At 34.1% G+C, this 19,475-nt stretch overlaps 1 protein-coding gene across 1 annotated transcript; it reads right to left on the minus strand.

Annotated features, from left to right (window-relative positions):
- Positions 1–288: 288 nt before the first annotated feature.
- On the minus strand, positions 289–18,920 carry LOC145642001 (L-arabinokinase-like). Its single transcript, XM_081693047.1, has 29 exons — positions 18,565–18,920; positions 18,001–18,108; positions 16,688–16,756; positions 15,967–16,050; positions 15,728–15,804; positions 15,213–15,279; positions 14,248–14,305; positions 14,093–14,160; positions 13,948–14,010; positions 12,250–12,303; positions 11,994–12,096; positions 11,797–11,906; positions 11,582–11,701; positions 10,013–10,069; positions 9,650–9,831; positions 9,378–9,537; positions 8,904–8,987; positions 7,902–8,027; positions 7,344–7,474; positions 7,183–7,264; positions 5,821–5,908; positions 5,078–5,121; positions 4,879–4,974; positions 4,717–4,793; positions 3,637–3,834; positions 2,941–3,106; positions 1,548–1,619; positions 916–1,119; positions 289–621 (listed from the first exon to the last, which is right to left on the minus strand). The coding sequence occupies exons 1-29, from the start codon at positions 18,670–18,672 to the stop codon at positions 505–507; spliced, it is 2,973 nt and encodes a 990-aa protein (XP_081549173.1). The 5' UTR covers positions 18,673–18,920; the 3' UTR covers positions 289–504.
- Positions 18,921–19,475: the final 555 nt, after the last annotated feature.

The following is a 19,475-nucleotide window of genomic DNA, read 5'->3' on the forward strand; positions in this document are numbered from 1 at the left end:
CACTCTCACATTTCACAAAGATATTGACACTTTGCAATTCATACTAATGTTAACACTTTCTATTTCATAATATTGTTCACTTTCTATTGTTGCCAAATGATATTTTAAAGATCGACTATCATTTGGCCCACCACAACTTATACATTTGTTACGTTATCCTTATCCTTGCACTCTTTCTTGTTGGCTTAATTGTTATGCAAATAGTAAATGTTACCTTACATGTTACATCCTAACATTCATGATGCCTACTCTCGTGCTTAAAATAGGTATATGAAACAAAATGAAGAGTTGAAGAAGTAATATAGATTCCAGTGAAGTGGTGCAATGTGCAAATAATGTTTAATCAGACAATGTTTTCTAATCGAAGAACAATAAGGTTTTTGTTTGAATCTAAATTTAGAATCCTACAACTTATTAAGTATCCCTTTTATGCAATTCCACATATGAGAGATAACAACCAAATAATCAAGAAAGGAAATACTATGTAAGAAGTTGTTGCTAATATCATTTCAAAGATCGACGACGGCGGACTTTTAAATAGCCAAACATCCCTGCACCTGGTGATGAACCTTCAAATAAAAATGGCATATATCCAGTTGCTTTTTTGTATCTCTGCTGAATCTGCAACAGAAACGAGTTGATGTTCAATTAGAACAGCTACAGAAAGTCGAAATATAAAGAACTTGTTTCTAAGATGCCTGGTTTGTACAGGGGGTTATAAGGCTTGTCCCTTCTCTGAATCTGTCACAAGCTAATTCTTATAAATTTGTGTGGGACAAAAGAGATTAAGTTCAAAGCAAAGATATCGAGTACATAAAAATGGATAACAAAAGAGGTAAGGGATTATTGGGATATGGCTTGGGGCGGGGGAGATGGAGCGGTTGCATTCTAGTCAATTTTTCAAATTGAGTTTACCTCGAGTATTTCTTGGCTACTCCTCATGGAGTTCCTTCCAATTACACATACGGTTCCTCCAGAGCCACCACCGGTTATCTTTGCCCCATAGAGTGCTGGATCCTCTGATCCAGATGATCTGCTATGCTGCATTTGCTGCACCAATTCTACAATCCTATCTGTACCATCCGAGCCCAAACCACAGGCATTGTAGCTGTAGTGACACTGCAAATGAGTTTGCGGTCAGACAAGGCAGAGGTAAAGTGTAATTAAGTAAAGCTTTGTTTTTACCTAATCTTAATAGTGTGTGTTTCTTAAACAAAGTTCTAGCAAAATTGTTTCCTAATACTAGTAGAATTAATTTGGATGTTAATTAATCATTATAAAGGGGGATAGTATACACTTGAGAAAGAGCTCCTTGCAAAAATGTCGTGAGAGTACTCATAATTATCAGACAGTCAGAGCAGATTTGAGGATTCAGAAACAAGTTCTGAAAAAAGTGTTATTTGTTCTTATTGTTGCTTATATGATGATAGTATAAGTCAGGATATTACTCTAAGAATGCATTTTTACGTTGCCAAATTTGTGTTTCCTAACAATTACTTGCTACAAAAGAAGGTTATGATAACTACTAGTGAGCAGTTGACTATTACCTGATAAATCAGCTCCCCCAAAGCAGTCAACTGGTCATCAGAGGGCGCGGATGTCAGGAGTGCCTTGAAGGCCTAATGTCAATGAGTGAGAGAAGAGTTTAGCGTCAGCATGAAACAAGAAGATGACATAACAGTACTAGGCAAATATAATATACATGATACAGCTTATTTAAGCAATTTAAGAAAAACTTTAATAGCATCTTTAAGATAATTGAGGCAACATTGCCTCTTGGGGACAAGTGCAGTGGCAGATTCAATAAGGGTTAGAAAAATCTGTAGTCTTAAAAAACAAATAACAACAAATTGCTCGCATAGTTTAGTCTTAATAATGGCAATGGTTCAGTGGTTTCAGACTCACGTGCAATACTTGCATATCACAATTGGGCGCAGGATCAAACCCTCGCCCGAACTTTTTAGTTCCATTTAATTTTATATTTCTCCATAGTACAAAAGTTTACTATTATTTTATTTAAACTTGATTGACTAATTTTGACGAACCTTTTAAATTTTTTTCCCAAGGAAAAACCAATTATGTACATGTTTGTACCTCATTTTTAAAAATCCCGAATTTGTCACTATCTAAATCCGTTCTTATGGTTTTTTTTAAATGAGACTATTCATTGTAATCTTTTACTTAACAATTGTAGTTAATCAAATAACTGTAGTTTCAAATTTGCATGAATGACACCACCAAATTATGGTTGTAATTGGGAATTAAGTACGTATTGGGAATAAGACAAATCACGAATGAATTTGATATCAATTAACAATATTATCAAATGTTAAACTCTAAACCCATAAGCACAAATTCCTAGGTCCAACACTAGATTGGAGATGAATAAATCAACATCTTGACAACAATTCTAGAGCTATTTCTCTATGTACAAACTTTAACAGTGACAGTTAAAAACATATTTTTTCCACCTACACATCAAGGCTTTTAAGCTAAGGCTATATTCAATTATCCTTATTACAGGAAATTATTACTTATTCCTATATAAATCAAACCAGATCTTATTTTGTTTGAATATTGCCTAACATTTTAAATTTTGTATTGATAAAAATAATGAAAATTAGACTCTTGAATAATACACGTTTAGGCGAATGTAACAATAACTCCCTTGATAAATATACATTAGTGTACAAATACAGTAAAAACTCAGTCAAGTCAGGAGAACAGATCAAACTTAGACCACACTAGCCTTTAAAAAAACTCAAACAAAAAACACCTCACTTTACACGAAGAGAGCATAGCCTATGGGTAATTATTTGCGGTTGCAAAGAACAAACATAAGGAGGAAAATCATTGATCACTTCATCCAAGGACTGTTCAAAGGAAAGAAAAGGCCTCACCGAGCAAAGAGAAAAGGCAATATCAATGTTAAATACAAACCTTCACTCGGAAATTTTCATAAATAGGGTGCCTTGCAGCTGCTCTGACAGCGTAAGAGCTCTTTGAATCAATTACAGTAACAGGATCATTGTGGTTTCCATATCTTTCAAGAAAGGTTTCCCCATCTACACTCTCAGGGAGGACATTAGCATAAGCAGCTTCATATCTGTTAAAAATAAAGATGATCAATTAAGCAGGATTTTCAATCAACACAGTGGTATAATTTTGGTCTTATGGGAAGCAATAAGAGACCTGCTAGAGGTGACCAGTACAGAAAAAAATACAATAAAGCTCTCCAACTCGTGCATATCGTTATTTAAAAAGACATCAAATGACTCTGAGCATAGAACACACTAGAATTGGGAACTAGAGGTAGAATGAGTGAACAAATATGATGAAAAGAAGCTAATGCTTGTGTTTATGACTTGATAGTTTAATCCCACTCTTAATATCTTCTTTTAATAAGTCGAGAAAGTGTGGCGCTACAAAAGCATATATCACCCAAGATGTTCCAAGAGCTGAGGGAGGCGCATTAATGAATGCATACACGTGCGTATGTGCATAATTTGAAATTTGTAGGTCAAGTGAAAGCAAGCATGCATATGGAGAAAAGGTTGGTGCATATCAAAGAACCTACAATTGTCATAATATATTCCATTTCTAACAAACACGTGACAGGAACACAAGAAGACCTACCTATGAGGCGTTAGATTGCATAGATACTCCAAATTAGCTTCAGTTCCAATTAATTCAGAGCCATTGGCATCATCACTTGAGTTTGCCACATCATTGATTGATTGTGAATTAGATAATGTATCAGATGCTGAAGACTTTATCATCTCCCGCCCCATGAATGCACCTACTCTCACTGATCCATAGTCCGCACCTCCAACACTGTAAGGCAGATAGGTGTTTAAATAATGATCTTTATTATGCTTCAGAGTAATATGGAATACAAATCATATACTGGAGTGTTCATTTTAAGAAGGTTTAGTATTTTTTGCAAGGTGTTAAGGCATTTCACACAAACTGTCAGCCTTAAAGATTCTTCCAACTGTAGTTCTAAAATAAAAGATTTACAAATTTCAATTATTCTTGATACCAAAGAAAAAGATATAGGTAGTGGATCTTTCATTATAGAGAGAACAACAAAAGAATGTGAAAACATAATTAGTCGCCAACTTTTCTCAAGCTTCATCAACAGATATGATATTATAATAAGAGGAATGGGTCATCCATCCACCTGAATGCACTTCTGCACATGCTTCACACAATCATAACAATGCAATACAAAACATGTTTCCTAATTACTTTTCATTTGATAAGGTAAGACATGGGATAGAGATGTTCATGTGATACTTGAGATTTGAAGGACCCATTGCCCAAACACAATAAAAACAGCAGGTACATTCCAATGTAAAATTGACCTTTATAGTGCTTGCCAAATATTAAGAATATCCAAAATTTTATCACTCAGAAAAGTATACTTTACACCTTCCTATATCTGAATCTCAATTAGTTCATAAATCAAAAGCAAAAAATTAAGATATCAAGGACCAAAAGAAACAAAAATGAACCCGAACAGTGTGTATTCAATTCAGCTAGGAATCAGGACAGCCTATTAAAACATTAGTCAGTTGTATCCATTTCATTCCTCTTTCAAGGTTAGCTTCACCATCTCATAAACATTCAAAGTGGCATCTTTGTTTAGCTCTAGTATGTCAATTCAACTTAAAAAGCACAAGAGTGTATCCAAGGCTTATAAGGAGTCCTTACCTGTGTCGTATTCCTGAATCAATACCCCAGAAACGTATATGGTTTGGGATTTCCACCAATCCTAAGACCTCAGCAGGCTGCACAGTTGAAAGTAGCAGTCATACCAACATGTCGGAAGAATGTAGACTGAACTATTTAAGCCGTAACTTGAGCATAAGTTACCTGGCAAACCATTGCTAAAAGTTTATTTGCTTCACCACATGCCGAAGCCATCTGATCCATCACACCACATGGGGCTCCAACAACACAATTCTCAACCTAAAATAGATCAGAAGCGGCTATCAGAATAAGGTGGCATTAGGAATCCAAGATATATTTACTACAGGATCTCAAGGCATTCACAGCTTAAATGTAGCAGAACCTTTTGGCAGAGCAATGCAAGGTCTCTTGGAGATATATCTAACCCTGCAATTTTCACAAGTAAACAGAATTAATCTTCAGTATTTCTAAAACACAAAAACCAAAGAAAACAGATAATAACAAATACTCTGTATTTGGCAATATTACACAAATACAACAAAACCAAAGCCTTGATCCCAAAAGGATGGTTGACATTTGGAGTTCAGCCGTGTATGATAAGGATTATTTATGATTATGAGCAAGAAATATTGACAGTTATATATATTATAAAGCTAAGAAAAGGTGAAATGGTGAAACCTACCAAATCCATATACAGGTTTAAATCCTAATACAGATTGAGAGAGCATCAATGGAGCATACCATTGTTCCAAAATCCATATCAAACACATTAATAAGTGCTTTGTCTATCCCATAGCAATGTTATGAATTTCATCAAGTATAAGAAATGGTAATATCAGCATAAAACGTACTTTCAAATACTAATTTACAGCTGAAGCTTGTGAAAAGCTAAAAAGTTATAGACTTGCAAATGAAACAAAGCAAACATATTGGGAAACCCAAGAAGGAATTTTTTTCAAGCACCTTGGGTAATATGGAAAACACAAACATGCCACAAAAGCATCACATAGTTCCATATGGTAAGGAACAATTCAAACCAACATGAGTTCAGCGTAAAATGGAATCTATTTTAAATACCAATGTTTAAGTAAAAGTACAAATACTAGTAAGCAAGTAATTCATTACCATGAGCAGCTGCAACAGCTGACATGCTAGCAACCTCCACAGAGGCAGATGATGAAACACCTTTACCTTCGGGAACAGCAGAAGAAACCTGTAAGTTCACTCCAAATATAAGTCCAATTAGATTTTTCGCACATGAAAAAAATTCAAACCAAGCAAGAGTAATAAAAGCAACAACGCCCTAAACTCATGATACAAATATATGGGGGAGCCCATCCCAAAAGCTAGCTCAAATATAAGGAAAGGAGAGTTCATAAACCTATATAGGCTCCACACAAATCCCCACATATGACAGCTTAATATGGATTGTTAACACAATAATATGATAGGCTTTGTGTTGGGATTTTCCTAGCCCATGTTCCCATGAAAATGTGGGGGATTATGGATGACTAAGTCCGGGTTTATGTGATTACACAACCTAAAGCTAATTTTAAGGGGAAGGAGAGCCCATAAACCAATAAAAGCCCTACATTATCCCCCCATAAACAATGTGCAACTCAAGTACAATACCCTGTAATAAATCATAGTAATCCATGTAACCCCTCCCTAAGCAAGGTCTCCTAGGGTCAGAAGGACTCGAGTCCTATACTCGGTCATTCATACTTTTCAAAATAAAAAGGAGGAAAAGGTAAAAAAATTACTCATTTGTTCAAAATTATAAATTATAGAACTCGGAAAGTTGTTAAATTAATTTATAGAAGATTTTGTACACCAATTAGGATCTAAATATAAGACACATGCTTGTGGGCTTGAAGATTCTGCATCCCTATCTTCATGGATTTAACTTCTAATGGTCCTAATACGCATTTGTTGGCCTATGTCAATTTGTAAATTGTAATGAATTCCGAAAAGAGACAGTGTGATTGTTCATGGTAAAAAAAAAAGCCCTAGTTGAAATAAAAAAAATTCCCTACGACCAAAGCAATATGAAGTACCCAATTGATTTTGGTCAAAAGAATATCATTCTACAATATCAATGCAACGTTTATTATCAATTATAATATCTATATAAGATTATAGGGAATGGTACACTGAAGCTATTAGTATATTGGTCAAAACAAGCCCCACTTGAAAAGAAATCTCAGGACCAGTGACCATCAAGCAACCAATTTCTTGTTGCTATTTAGAAAGTGAGTTACACAGTCAGTATAGGCATTTCTGACTTCCCAATCTGCTCTCAATGAAAATGCATATGATTTTCACATTCTATGTGATGGTGAACTTTTTATATTGTATATCCTCCAAAGTAAACAGTATTCTCAACTATTTATGATCATAATTTCACATGATACACACAACCTATTCCAGCAAATCAAGTATACAGCAACAAAGTTCAATATGATCACTTAAAGAAGAAAGCTGTACCAGCATACTGATACTATTCTCAAATCGTACGCCCAACTCAGTCATCAAAACCAGAATTGTTCCTGCCACATAAGCTGCCCACCTACATTAAATCACAAATTTTAGCTATTGAATTTAATAAGAGGGGACATAAATTTGGCAAGTGGACAATTTTAACTGACTTCTGTGAAGGGTCTCGGGAGAAGTACTGCTGTGCCTTCTCATATGAGATTGGCTTGTCTCCTTCCATAAAGTCAGACAAATCCATGTCAAAAGTTGGACCACGATTGCTCAGCTCTGCTCCAAAAGATACCTGTGGTGAGAAAAAAAAAAAGAGGATATTTAGAATGTCGTCCATCTTTAGGATAACGGTAAATATTCAGCCTACTGAATTATTTTAATACAATATCTGAATAAATGAAATCAAATAACCAATCAAGAGTAATAGAACCAGAATTAATGAAGTCAAGTTACCAATCAAGAGCTACAGAGATTATTAACATTTACTTTGATAAACTTTACAATGTGACATGGTATTAAATCTCAGCTCCACACAGCATCATGGCCGCATGAAAAAAGATTTTGATCTTACCGTGACCGAGATAACAGTCAAAATCATCCGTATTTCCCGCAAAAGTTGCAACCGTTTGAGACAACATCCGAGATTTAAAACCATGCCACATGAGTACATGAATATCTAGGAAACAAACTTACATCAAATAAAAATGCTTGCTACTTACAATTTGAAGGACAGGTGTTGGTCCCTGTCCTTTATCTTGCTGCCGAGCCTGCGCATGCTTCCATAGCTTGTGTTTATTAGGGTGGTTTTTTTGCAATGCAACATGGCATGCTTCTTTTATAGGCATCTGCAAGTAAATATAGAAAAAGAGATGACAAAAAATCAGCTAAAGCATCAGTAAGGCTTCATAAAATAAGACACCATCTGCCAGCGTCTAATTCCAAAAACATATCCAGCATACTTCCAAGAAAATGATTTCACAGCCATACCCAAAATACTAACAAGAGAACAATAACATTTTCAACATAGAGAACTTTAGTAGTAAATATATAATTAATAATTCTGTACATTATATAGCCCCCACAACCGTAGAGCGGCCAAGAAAAATTAGAATGCTGTGACATTCAGCATTTCTGCAACTTCGAAACATAAATTAGAAGTTAACAACTCCATCAGTAGACACCCAATCACAAAAGATCCCAACATTTCTCAGGTTCAAGGATTTCTTCCAAAATCCCAAATTTGTTTTCAGATGCACACAGAGGATTGAATGTTCCATGTGTTTAGTATCAAAAGGAATTTAATCCCCAATTGCTTAGGGCAAAAAAAGTCATTCTGCAATATCGATGCAACATTTACTATCTTAAAATAATACGAATATAAGAATATAGGTGATGGTACACAGTGAAAGACGTTTTAACTAAATTTTTTTCTAACTGGATTTTTACTTGCAGGAATTGTGAAAGTAGCTAAATGAGCTGGTTGGATCAAAGTGAGTAGATCTGTGGTAATTAGTTATATGTAAAATATATAAAAACACACAGAATCCTTTTCGTGGCATATTAGAAGGATAAATGTTCAAACAGATAGAACAAGTGGGAAGAGAATTTGGCATCCTGGTGCTAATCAAAAGCTAAAAAGAATAAATGACAGATTTCAAAACACATTGTCTAATAAACTTACAATAAGATAGAAACTGCTATCAAAGACTGAAATGAATTACCTGCAAAACAAGGCTTCCTGAATAGTCAGCAATACCTCCCATTACATCCAGCCTTCCAGGTGCTCTAGCCACGAATATTTCTTCCTGTAAGCCAGACAAACAAATTCCCACAAAATAAAAAATAAAAAATAAAAAATAAAAAACTGTTAACTTTTCCTAAATAAGGGAGGAAGAACTTATATCAACAGTTATCTATAAAGCAAAATTCAAAAATTCAGCTTATCTACCAAATAGCAAAATATTAAATAATTGTAAATTGCCTAGAACACAGCAATAATAAAACTTAATAGGGCAACTGATTGTTTAATTTGCATACTAGAATGAGAATCAATAATTTGCATTCAAAATGAGCAATTATTAGAGACATTCATGCCCAAAAACAATTAGGATTTGCATACAAATACTTGGCATTCCATAGCTAAACAATGCAACAATATGATTGCAGAAGTGGCTCTTAAGCTAAAAGAAACCAACCTCCCAATTAAAGAATGCTGTTGCAGCTTTGTACTCCCGGGCATGATGCTTCACATCCTTCTCAAAATCTTTAGCAAGATCTGCTAAACTATTCAAGAAACTCTTCGTATCATGAAGATCACGAAGATCACCGTGAAGAATTTCAAAGCTTTCTGTGTATCTAAAAAACAAAACACAGAAAACATAAGTGTAACACATCAATGAAGTCTATATGAATAAACATGTAGTCGTAAATTTTAAAAAAAAGAAAAAAAAAAATAGTAGAAGCTCACAAGCTATCAAAATTCTCCAACGCTCCATCAGCACCAAGTTTTGGAGAACCAGAACGACGACCCATTTCATTTTGAGCATTGGCATACCATTCAGGAACACAGAGATCAGGATCTCTACCTGGCATTCTTTGAAGCTGGTAACCAAGAACAATTGCATCGCGTAATCTTCTAGCACCACTCAGCTATATTCACATCCAAAAGTGACACAAAAATCAGAATAAAAGAAGATGACACAGAGTTTTCTGGAAAACTGATTAGCAATTGGAGAGCAGGGCAAGCCCTATCGTAGACCCTGCCACCTTAGTGTGTATTGTCTGGTGACAGAGTCACACAAATTAGTGGCTTCAAGGTACTTCCACTCACTTTATCTGAGACATAGTACTTTCCAACAGCAGCATCTTGCAAAATCCGGGCAGCTACCTGCAATCCAGTAGTTGTGATGTCATGCCTTAAATCAATTTCATAGTGACACAAAAGACACAAGTATTTGTAATTAAGATCATCACAAATAAAGGACCCTTTATTAAACACAAAACAGTTTCCTATTACCCGTCAGTAAATTTTCCATCTATTTAGGAAACCTTGAGAAATGGGCACTTAAATAAAATGGATGACGGGATGACCAATACAGATACTCCCTCTGTGCAGATTTAGTTGGACCAGCGTAAGATTTTATGCAGAACAATTGGCTTCTTATTTTATAATGAGCTAGTTGGTATATAATTAGTATGAAGTGGGCCATTGCTTTTTGAGGAATGCGAAAGAGAGTTTTAACGTTCTTTAAGTGGATCCTTTTGAATTATACAAATGTTGCAAGTAATGTAAGAAGACTTTATAAGGAAAGCAGTGCAACTAAATCCAAGACAGAGGGAGTACATGAATTTCCTTGGTGATACCTGTTCCAAAATGTCAGTAGAACCGTACTAATAGATAGGAAATTGCATTCAAGGAACTACATCAATATTGACTAAATGAATTCATAAGGTTTGAAATATATATAAACAAAGCAAGACAGGAAGATTTTTCATAAGGATGCAATAAACCAGCAAAGCAGGTTTTTAAGGTTGATTCTTGGTTATAACAATGTTGAAGAGGCTTTGCAGAAGTGTTCTCGTTAGTATATTGGAAGAAGAATTTAGTGTTGGTGTCTTAGAGACTCCGCTGTCTTGAGATGATAAACATGGTAAATGTTGGTGGGTTTTCATCAATGAAAGTTTTACTATTAACGATTGAAATAAAATGTAAAGTTTAGTAGAAAAAATCTTCATATTTTCCTCACTGATTTTATGAAATCCATGCCCGGTGCAGAGGAATTGTATTCTCAATTCTAATAATTTTTTCTCGCATGTGTTAGGAGCTTCCCCATTTTCTGTTTGGTGTAATTCCAATTATTCCGCTGCAGAGGAGGTGTTAGCAATTAAATAAGTTCTGACACCAAGGCTTAAATATTATGGATAACCCATATTCAACAAGATTAGGTGCTTATTTAGTCAATAAGACAGGCAATGAGATAAGTTTAGGGCCTGCATGCTTCTTGTAGTATAGTTAGCTATCCATAGGGTGTTATTCCCATGGCTTGTTATATTGAAGGCCCATATAGCCCAGTTATCTTTCAATAATAGACTTGAGTACCTCAAATTAGGAAACAAGCAGATATGGCAGGAAAAACAGCTAACCACTCAAGGTACCTACTTGAACAGGAGATATGTAGATCACAAAGCTTTAACAACCACAGGCGGATCTAGTAAGGGTCTAAGGTGGCACATTCCCCAATATTTTTTAAAAAAAAAAACTAATAAAAAAGATAAAATGTGACTATTGAATTGACAATTAGCTGTGTCCCCACCAACTTATAAATCCTAAATCATTCACAACCACTGCATACACCCACACGCAAGCAAACGAAAAAATATATAATGGTTATGGTTATACCTCTCCACCATTTACACCACCAGCATAACATGGCTTCAAGCTCATAGCACGATCAATGTAGGGCTTCCAGTGTCCAGTCAGTAAATCTCTTCGTATCATCTCAACTCCACATTGATAGAACTGCATCCCACAATTGGTACAATATAACAGTGTAGAGGAGAATAATTGAAAGGAACTGTACCCTAAGAATGAGTAGGAATTATAAAAACAAGCACCTCTAACAGATGTCTCAAGAAGGGTTCCTCATTAAAATAATCTCTGCGTACAAAGACAAAGGGTAATTTGTATGCCAAGGCTTCACTTGCTGTCCCATATCCAATTTTTCCTGAAATACAAAAAGATGAAAATTATACTTGAATTCCAAAATAAAGTACGAAGTAGTTTTTCATATGCTATCAAATTTTGTGCCCACCAAGCATGCAGTCAGAAGCTGCTATTAAATCAGGTGTGTATGCATCTCTTGCTAGCTTTATGAAGCCTGGTGGAAGTTCATCCTTATCAGAGGCTCCACAGACCTATAGTGGAGTACAAATGACATTGATACAATAGATAAATAGATAAAATAGTGATAGAAAGACAAAGATCAAAACAAATAACTAAAGAAGTTCCAAAAAAGAAAATTTCAGTTTAACTTGAGAAAGAAAAATGCAACATAACATATTTCATACCAGGCATTTCCATCCAGGAGGTAAATGATCTTCCGTCAGTTTCAAGCCTGATGGCTGCCATAAGCAAATAAATGACAATGATAAAGGTAATACTCAAATAAAAAACTGAAGAGGTAGATATAACATTATAACCTATCTTACTCAAATAAGTTATGCCACAAGAACCCTTTCCAAAATTATCTTATCTGAAATATACATAAAGATAGCAACTTTTCTTTCATAAAATATACTCTCCGCTCTCTTTTAATCGCAATTTTTTCACTATTCACACACATTCCTTTGACCATCTTTTGTGATATAGTCATGTAGGATCTAAATAAATTGGTCATGAAATATTGTTTCAAAACATTAGCTTTTGATTACTTTTACTAAAATATAATAACAGATATTAATGGTATAAGATATGAACTAGTGAGCGTGAAATGCCCAATGTTGCAACTAAAAGAGAACAAAGGAAGTATATAGCTGTCTTTTTTGATCCATTTAAACATATTCGAAAAGATTAAGTCAATCAGAAGCTACTATCAAAAATATATTAATGGATAAATCTAGCAGAGATAACAGAATATAACTCTTCTATTCACATGCACAGAACATAGAAAAGTTTTATAGAATTTGGAAGGGTAAATTAGTATCTCATTAGACAAAAATTAGATGAAATAGAATTAAGAGAATAAAAAGAAGAATGTCTATAGGTGACTCTGTGTTTCAATTATACCTAGCAAATTCCAACTCGTGAAGGCCCTTCTCACCTTTAACCTATGTAAATCATTTTATCCTATAGGCAAACTCCAACCAGTCACTTAGTTGAGAAGAAGTAGACAAATGCAGTAAAAATGAATAGTGTGTTTTCTGAACAACTTTCGCCACGAAGGTCAGACAAAGTGGTTGTTAGGAGGATGCTTCTTAAGATAAGATGTCTATGTTTTATTTTGAACAAGACAGAGTCACAGAGAGCCCTAAAAAGGGGATTGAACTGCACAGCTCTGACCTTGAGTACACCAAAGACTAACAAGACAGGAAAGCACTGTGAGCATGGGCACATCCCACAACAAAAAGTAAAACAACTACAATCAGTTGCCATATAGATTGTATCGTCCTCTTGCAACTAATTGACCCACTATCCACATAACAGCAAAAAAGGTAGACTGACTCAAATTTAGCAACCTTAATGCCTTGTAAATTATTATAACAGAAAAGATCTATATGCTTCAGCAAGTACTGGACTGCGAAACCTATAAATTTTTCTCTAAAAATTAATAGGGGCCTTAATTAGAATCGTCATTGCTAGACTTTGTAAGTCCACGTAAATTTTGTCACACATTATTTCTTGAAAAATAAATTTTATTGAACTGATATAATCATGGGGATAGAGAAAACAAATAGCCCCAAACAGCCATATGAAGCTAACCATCATAGGAATGTGGCTTAAAGAAGGTCACATAATGTTAGTTTGCTCTCTAATAAACTCCTGATAAAGACCAAGAAAGTAATCACTAAGACATCCAGAAAAGGGACACATAATTATAGTCTCTGGTAGCTGCGATGGAATTGCAAGCTTACTTAATCATGTTTTCTTTTGTTATCAGATGATATCCTGTCTGCATCATTATTGTATATTCACTTCTAATAAACTAATCTGAAAGATATAGGTAACTCATTAAAAGTCACATGAGCCTCAATAATTTTCTTACTCACCTGCCCACCAAAATTAAGGATCAGCAACTTCACATCATCCTCAATTCCAAGCTCTTTTCTCACCTACACAAAAGAGAACGCAGCTGCATTAAAAAAAATAAATAGCATTTGAAATTAGAGAGATATGATAGAATCAGAAACAGACCTCCTTGCGAGATCTGTGTAACCTCCTAACAACCAGAGGTACATCAATAACATCACGAAAAGCAGGCACTGCCAAAACAGAAATAATGTTACAATTTCAATATTTAAGAGAACAATTTGAATCATATATATGATTGTACATGAGTCGTGACATACTTGGACAATATCCTGGAAGACGAATCAGGAACTCTGAATGAGAATAGTCCTCTGCGATCTGCATGATTTTAGGATCTTAAGTTAGGCTGACTCAGTGAGAAAGCCAGGTTATTAGCAACATTCAACAAGAAACTCAAGTCTCCAACTTCTCTAGGGAGCCATTGTACCTTTTGCCAGTCAGGGTTTCATTAGATAAAAAAAATGACAAGCTAGCTAGATTCTAGGAACTTTTCAGCTAGCTTATAAATGTTTAAAGCTGCATACCAAACATAGCCAATAGTTTCTCCATGTATTATAGCAATAAGGTAATGAGATGTAAGCATGTACTACTCAGCCATATTTAAAAATTACAACCTAGGCATCAGCTTCACCTCAAGCAACAAGTCATTGAGAATACAGAGCACAAGCATCATTTTGGCATAATTTTATCACATAGGAACTTATCTAATCAATTTTGGTTTCAAGCATGAAGATTAAATGTAGAATAAATGAATAATCGACAAAGGGGTTGAATGAATTTTCTATTCTTCCCACTGACGGACTTCATACAGGGACATAATATACTGTAGAAGATCATGTGAAATAGCCAAATACACAACTGTTTAATCGGTAGTGAATTAAAGTAATATAATTCCTTGTCTTGCTATCATTTCCATAAAATTACAAGTGTATGGAGAATCTATTATATTTTCCAACTGGATTCTGATCTCGTGTTATTCCTTATACTTGTGAGTTGTGACAATGTTCACACAGAGGAATTTTGTTAGATTAAGAGACGTTAATTCCAAGAAAGATTGAATGTCGTGAAAAGAACAATAATTACATCTAATTAGAACAGGAGGTCCTCTCAAAAAACTAATGGAACATTTATGTATGTCAATGATGGCAAAGAATAATTAGAGCAAAACCAAGCTATAAGATAATAGCAATTGTGCAAAGGGTGATAATCAAGAATTTCAATATACCTGCCAAACTATGGAACGGTGATGATGTCCAGCAGCCAAAACATAATCTGCATATATAAAATCCCAACTGCAAAAAGAAACATGTTAGAAATTTTTTTAAAAAAAATAGATAAAATATTTTATTTTTTTTTAATAATAATTATTCAGCAAAATTTGGCATCAAATTATGTGCTTCAAAGAAATACTTTTTGAATAAAAAAGGTCTCCAAAACATTTCAAATACCATGCCTATGGAAGTTTACAGTTGTATAAGGCAACTGACAACTACAGCATTTAAAAAAAATAAAAAATAAAAATTAATCAAGCAAATAGTAAGAGAGCAACATGACATCTACAAAAAGTAGAATTGCTAATTAGAAGATATCCAAGCACCAGTTTACTCACTCAAACAACTTAAATCGCAAGTAATTTGATCATCTCAGCTAAAACAGGTCCACGAATGTAAGCAATGATATATTAACACTGAAAAGAAACCCAACCAACATTATAGTAGAGCACTATAAGGACCTCTGTACCTAAAATTGGTGACACAGACACAACGAATTCCAGCATCTGCAGCAGCACGACATGCGACTGGAACAACATCTGAAACCTGATCAACGACAAAGTAGTTATATGCCATTATATATTACAATTGTGACAGAAAATTATGCAAAGGAAAACCTTTCCCTTCATTAAAATAGCAATTAGAAAAGAGCAGGTAATAAAGGTCTTTGGAGACCCAATAGATCAAAGAGGAGCAAAGAATTTTTACCACTAAATCTGCCTTGATTGAATTCAGCCACTCAACTTCAGTCTTTAATATGGAATTCCGGGGAACAACAGCTGTCTCATGATACTAAAAAGTAAACCAAACAGAAACATGATTAGTAATCCATTATTCATGTCCATTAGCAAAGAAAAATAAAATACACTAGTAAAATAAAGTGTTAATAATATCCTATGAACAATATAACTTCAACATCCCATGTAGACATTAATAGATGGAGGTAATTACTATGAGTTTAAAAGTGATTGTGCAAGGAAAGTCTTACGACAATGTTCGTAATGATGTTTCTTGGTAACTATAAATGTTTTTCTATGAAAAATATTCAACCACCAATCAATTTCACCTCTAGATGTGGTATTGACTGGTAAGATAAAGAGCAAGAACATGCACTTCGGGCCAGGGGATTCCTTAGGATAGATTTGCAATAACATAGACATAGGCATGAGCCTTTTTTTACAAAGATACATAAGATTCTATTATAACCAACGTTATTTATTAAACCATATCACCTACCAAATGAAACATAATAGCAGAAAAAACTCCATACAAACTAATTATACTCCCCCCTGAAGAGTACACAATACAGTTTCCTAGCTGGCACTATATTCTATTAGGAGTTTATTCTACTTTTCTGTTAGTCAAACAATTACTGCCAAGTCTCAGATGTTCTCTAAGCAATCACATAATTCACAAGTTTGCATGCTACCTTTTCCAGAGAGGCTAGACGATCAACTGTCAAGGCATCTGCCTGAACAGCTCCACAGTCCAAGAGCACCTGTAAATCAAAATAGATCTCTATAAATAAAAAATGAAAATCTAGAGTGTAAAAGTTAAACAGCTAAAATTAACAAAGGTATATCTCTTAAGAGTATTACAGATTGTCCTCTTGTCTAGTGTATACTGATGTTATACATAGAAAACAAGTTAGATCCAGCAGCAAACAGGAGAGTAGGTGTTTCTGGAATGCTCCAAAAATGTACCATGCTCCCCTGCTCCTTGTATTCTGCAGAACTTTAAACACGCCCTTGTAGGAAAACACATCAGCTTAGTCTCAGTCAAGCCTGATAATGCTCCCTCCGTTCCTAAATACTCGCAACAGTTTGACTTTGATACTATTCATATATTAACTTGAATAGTATACTAAATTTTTACTTATATATAAAAATCAATTGTTATCGATCCTTAGGGTGTAATATGTTGTTGAATTAGCCTCGGTATATATTTTCAAATAATATATTACTATAACTTTTATTCATATATAATTGTATGTATTTAAAGCCAAACTTGTGCATTAACCCGTGTGGCCATGTGCTAGTCAAACTATTGCGAGTATTTAAGAACAGAGGGAGTATATCAATGCTTTGACTCACTTCTACACTTACACTCTGTTTGGATATTAGGAAATGAAAAGGTGGAGGACAATTTCTCTTGTTTGGGTAAAGAATTGGGAGAAAGAAGGGGAAGGACAGGAAGGAAGGAATTCATCTTTCCTCACTTTAATAAGTATAATTCCTCCAAAATTGGAGAAAGAATTGGAGGGAAAATAGAGCTCCCCTTTCCCCTTCCTCCTCTTTCCCTCCCCCTTCCTTTCTTTTCTTCTTGCTATCAAACAAAGTGTAAACTCTAGTAATACGGCTACATACACATTCTATGTGCTTGCTTTAATTTAAAAAAAAAAAAAAAAATTAAAAATTGTCCTTTTGACAAGCATAAAATATGTATACGAATTCTAATACTCCCTCCCTTCTAAAGTAATTGTTAAATTACCATACAGTTAATTTAAATCTTGTTTTGCAAAGAGGTGATTGATGAGATTATACCCTTTTAGGAGAACTAGATGGATTGACCACAAAATCATCTATTTTTAGTGTTTAGAAAATGGATGATTTTAAAAAACTTATTGGAGTTCTATTAGTTGATTTAAAAAGGCTACTCATTGTGCCTACACAACATACTTGAAATGATTTCTAGTAAACTATACAACCACTACTTTAACCAGGAAAAGGTAAAGATATATACTTTACGAATGTGAAGACGAGGTGACTGGATTTCTGTAGTGTAAACGAAGTCTGGTGCTGCCGAAACCAAGTGCACGTCATGCCCGGCAAGAATCAAATGTCTAGCAACCTGCAGAACAAAGAAAAGATTCAGAAAGTATAATATACAAGTAACAATTTTAAGTAACAGATAATTAGAAAAATTGACCAAAGTCGTGTCTTAGTATGCGTGTTTGGTCAAAATGCAGCACTTCAAAGTGAGAGAGTACAATACTCCTACTACAATACATCCTATCAACACATCACTTTATCCCAAAAAAAAACAAACCACTTTATAGGAAAACATCACACAAAATTAACAAGAAATTCCAAATTCAAAATTCACCCAAATTTTTGAAATTCTTCTAAACTTAATAGATCACGTAATGACAAAAATTCGGACGAAGTATATTCTCTATCACATCCTTTTACCCATCATAGCGGGAGAAGGCCGTACGCTAACATGATCGTGATGAATAATGAACAAAAACAAATCAAACCCAGAACAATGCAGCACAAAATCAACCAATAAAAAAGTTAGAATTACCTCAACAACACGAGTGGCATGCCCAAATCCATGACCAGTAACATAATAAGCAAACACAAGATGCTTTGGCGGAGCGGATACATCTTCTCCTTCATTCTCAATCCTCATTTTTCTCTCTCGTATTCAATCAATTCTTCAATTTCGCACAATTTTTTTTTGCAGCTTCGACAAATTTTTCAAATGATTCAATAGAATTTTGAATTCAATTAAGTAATCGGAATATCATCAATCAATTTGATAAATAAAAAAAAAATAGGGATTTTTAAAATAAATAATTGAAATCAATTGAAAATCATTTTCTGAAACGGAATTGGAAAATTTTGTTGGAGTTATAAAAAGAGATACCACGTGATTTTTTGCATTTATAGGTGAATTTTTTTGGAATTTTGTTGAAAAAAAGATTAACACTGAAATTTTTTTTGTTACTCTCTATTTTATCACTCTAATTTTTGGGTTTATCCGAAACAAACCGTAAATTAAATATTACTCGTACGAGTCGTACCGGTAAAATGTTTTGAAGAAGAACTAACACAATATTTTTTATGTGTCAATTACAAGTTAAATTCGATATGGGTAAATAAAGGATTATTTCATTTTGAAAAGTTGGATAGAAAAAAATTAAAAAAATAAAATTATTGTTGCATGTTAATTATCATGAATGTGAATGTGACATAAGATATACAAATTCTTAAATGGACCTGGTTCACACTAATTTATTGTGGACCACTAACATTAGAGAAAGTATGGTTGTTTTATTAACAAAAAAAAAGGGTCACTATAATTTAAAAAAAGGTCACTATGTTGAAATAAAAATCATTTTGGTAATATATAGGCCTAAGTGGTTATTTTTGTAATGAAATATTTTATATACTGATCAATATGAATAATAAAGGCCACTATGCTAAAATTAG

The sequence above is a fragment of the Chenopodium album genome, chromosome 8 (genome assembly GCF_948465745.1).
Source record: "Chenopodium album chromosome 8, dcCheAlbu1.1, whole genome shotgun sequence".
Classification (NCBI taxonomy): Eukaryota; Viridiplantae; Streptophyta; class Magnoliopsida; order Caryophyllales; family Amaranthaceae; genus Chenopodium; species Chenopodium album.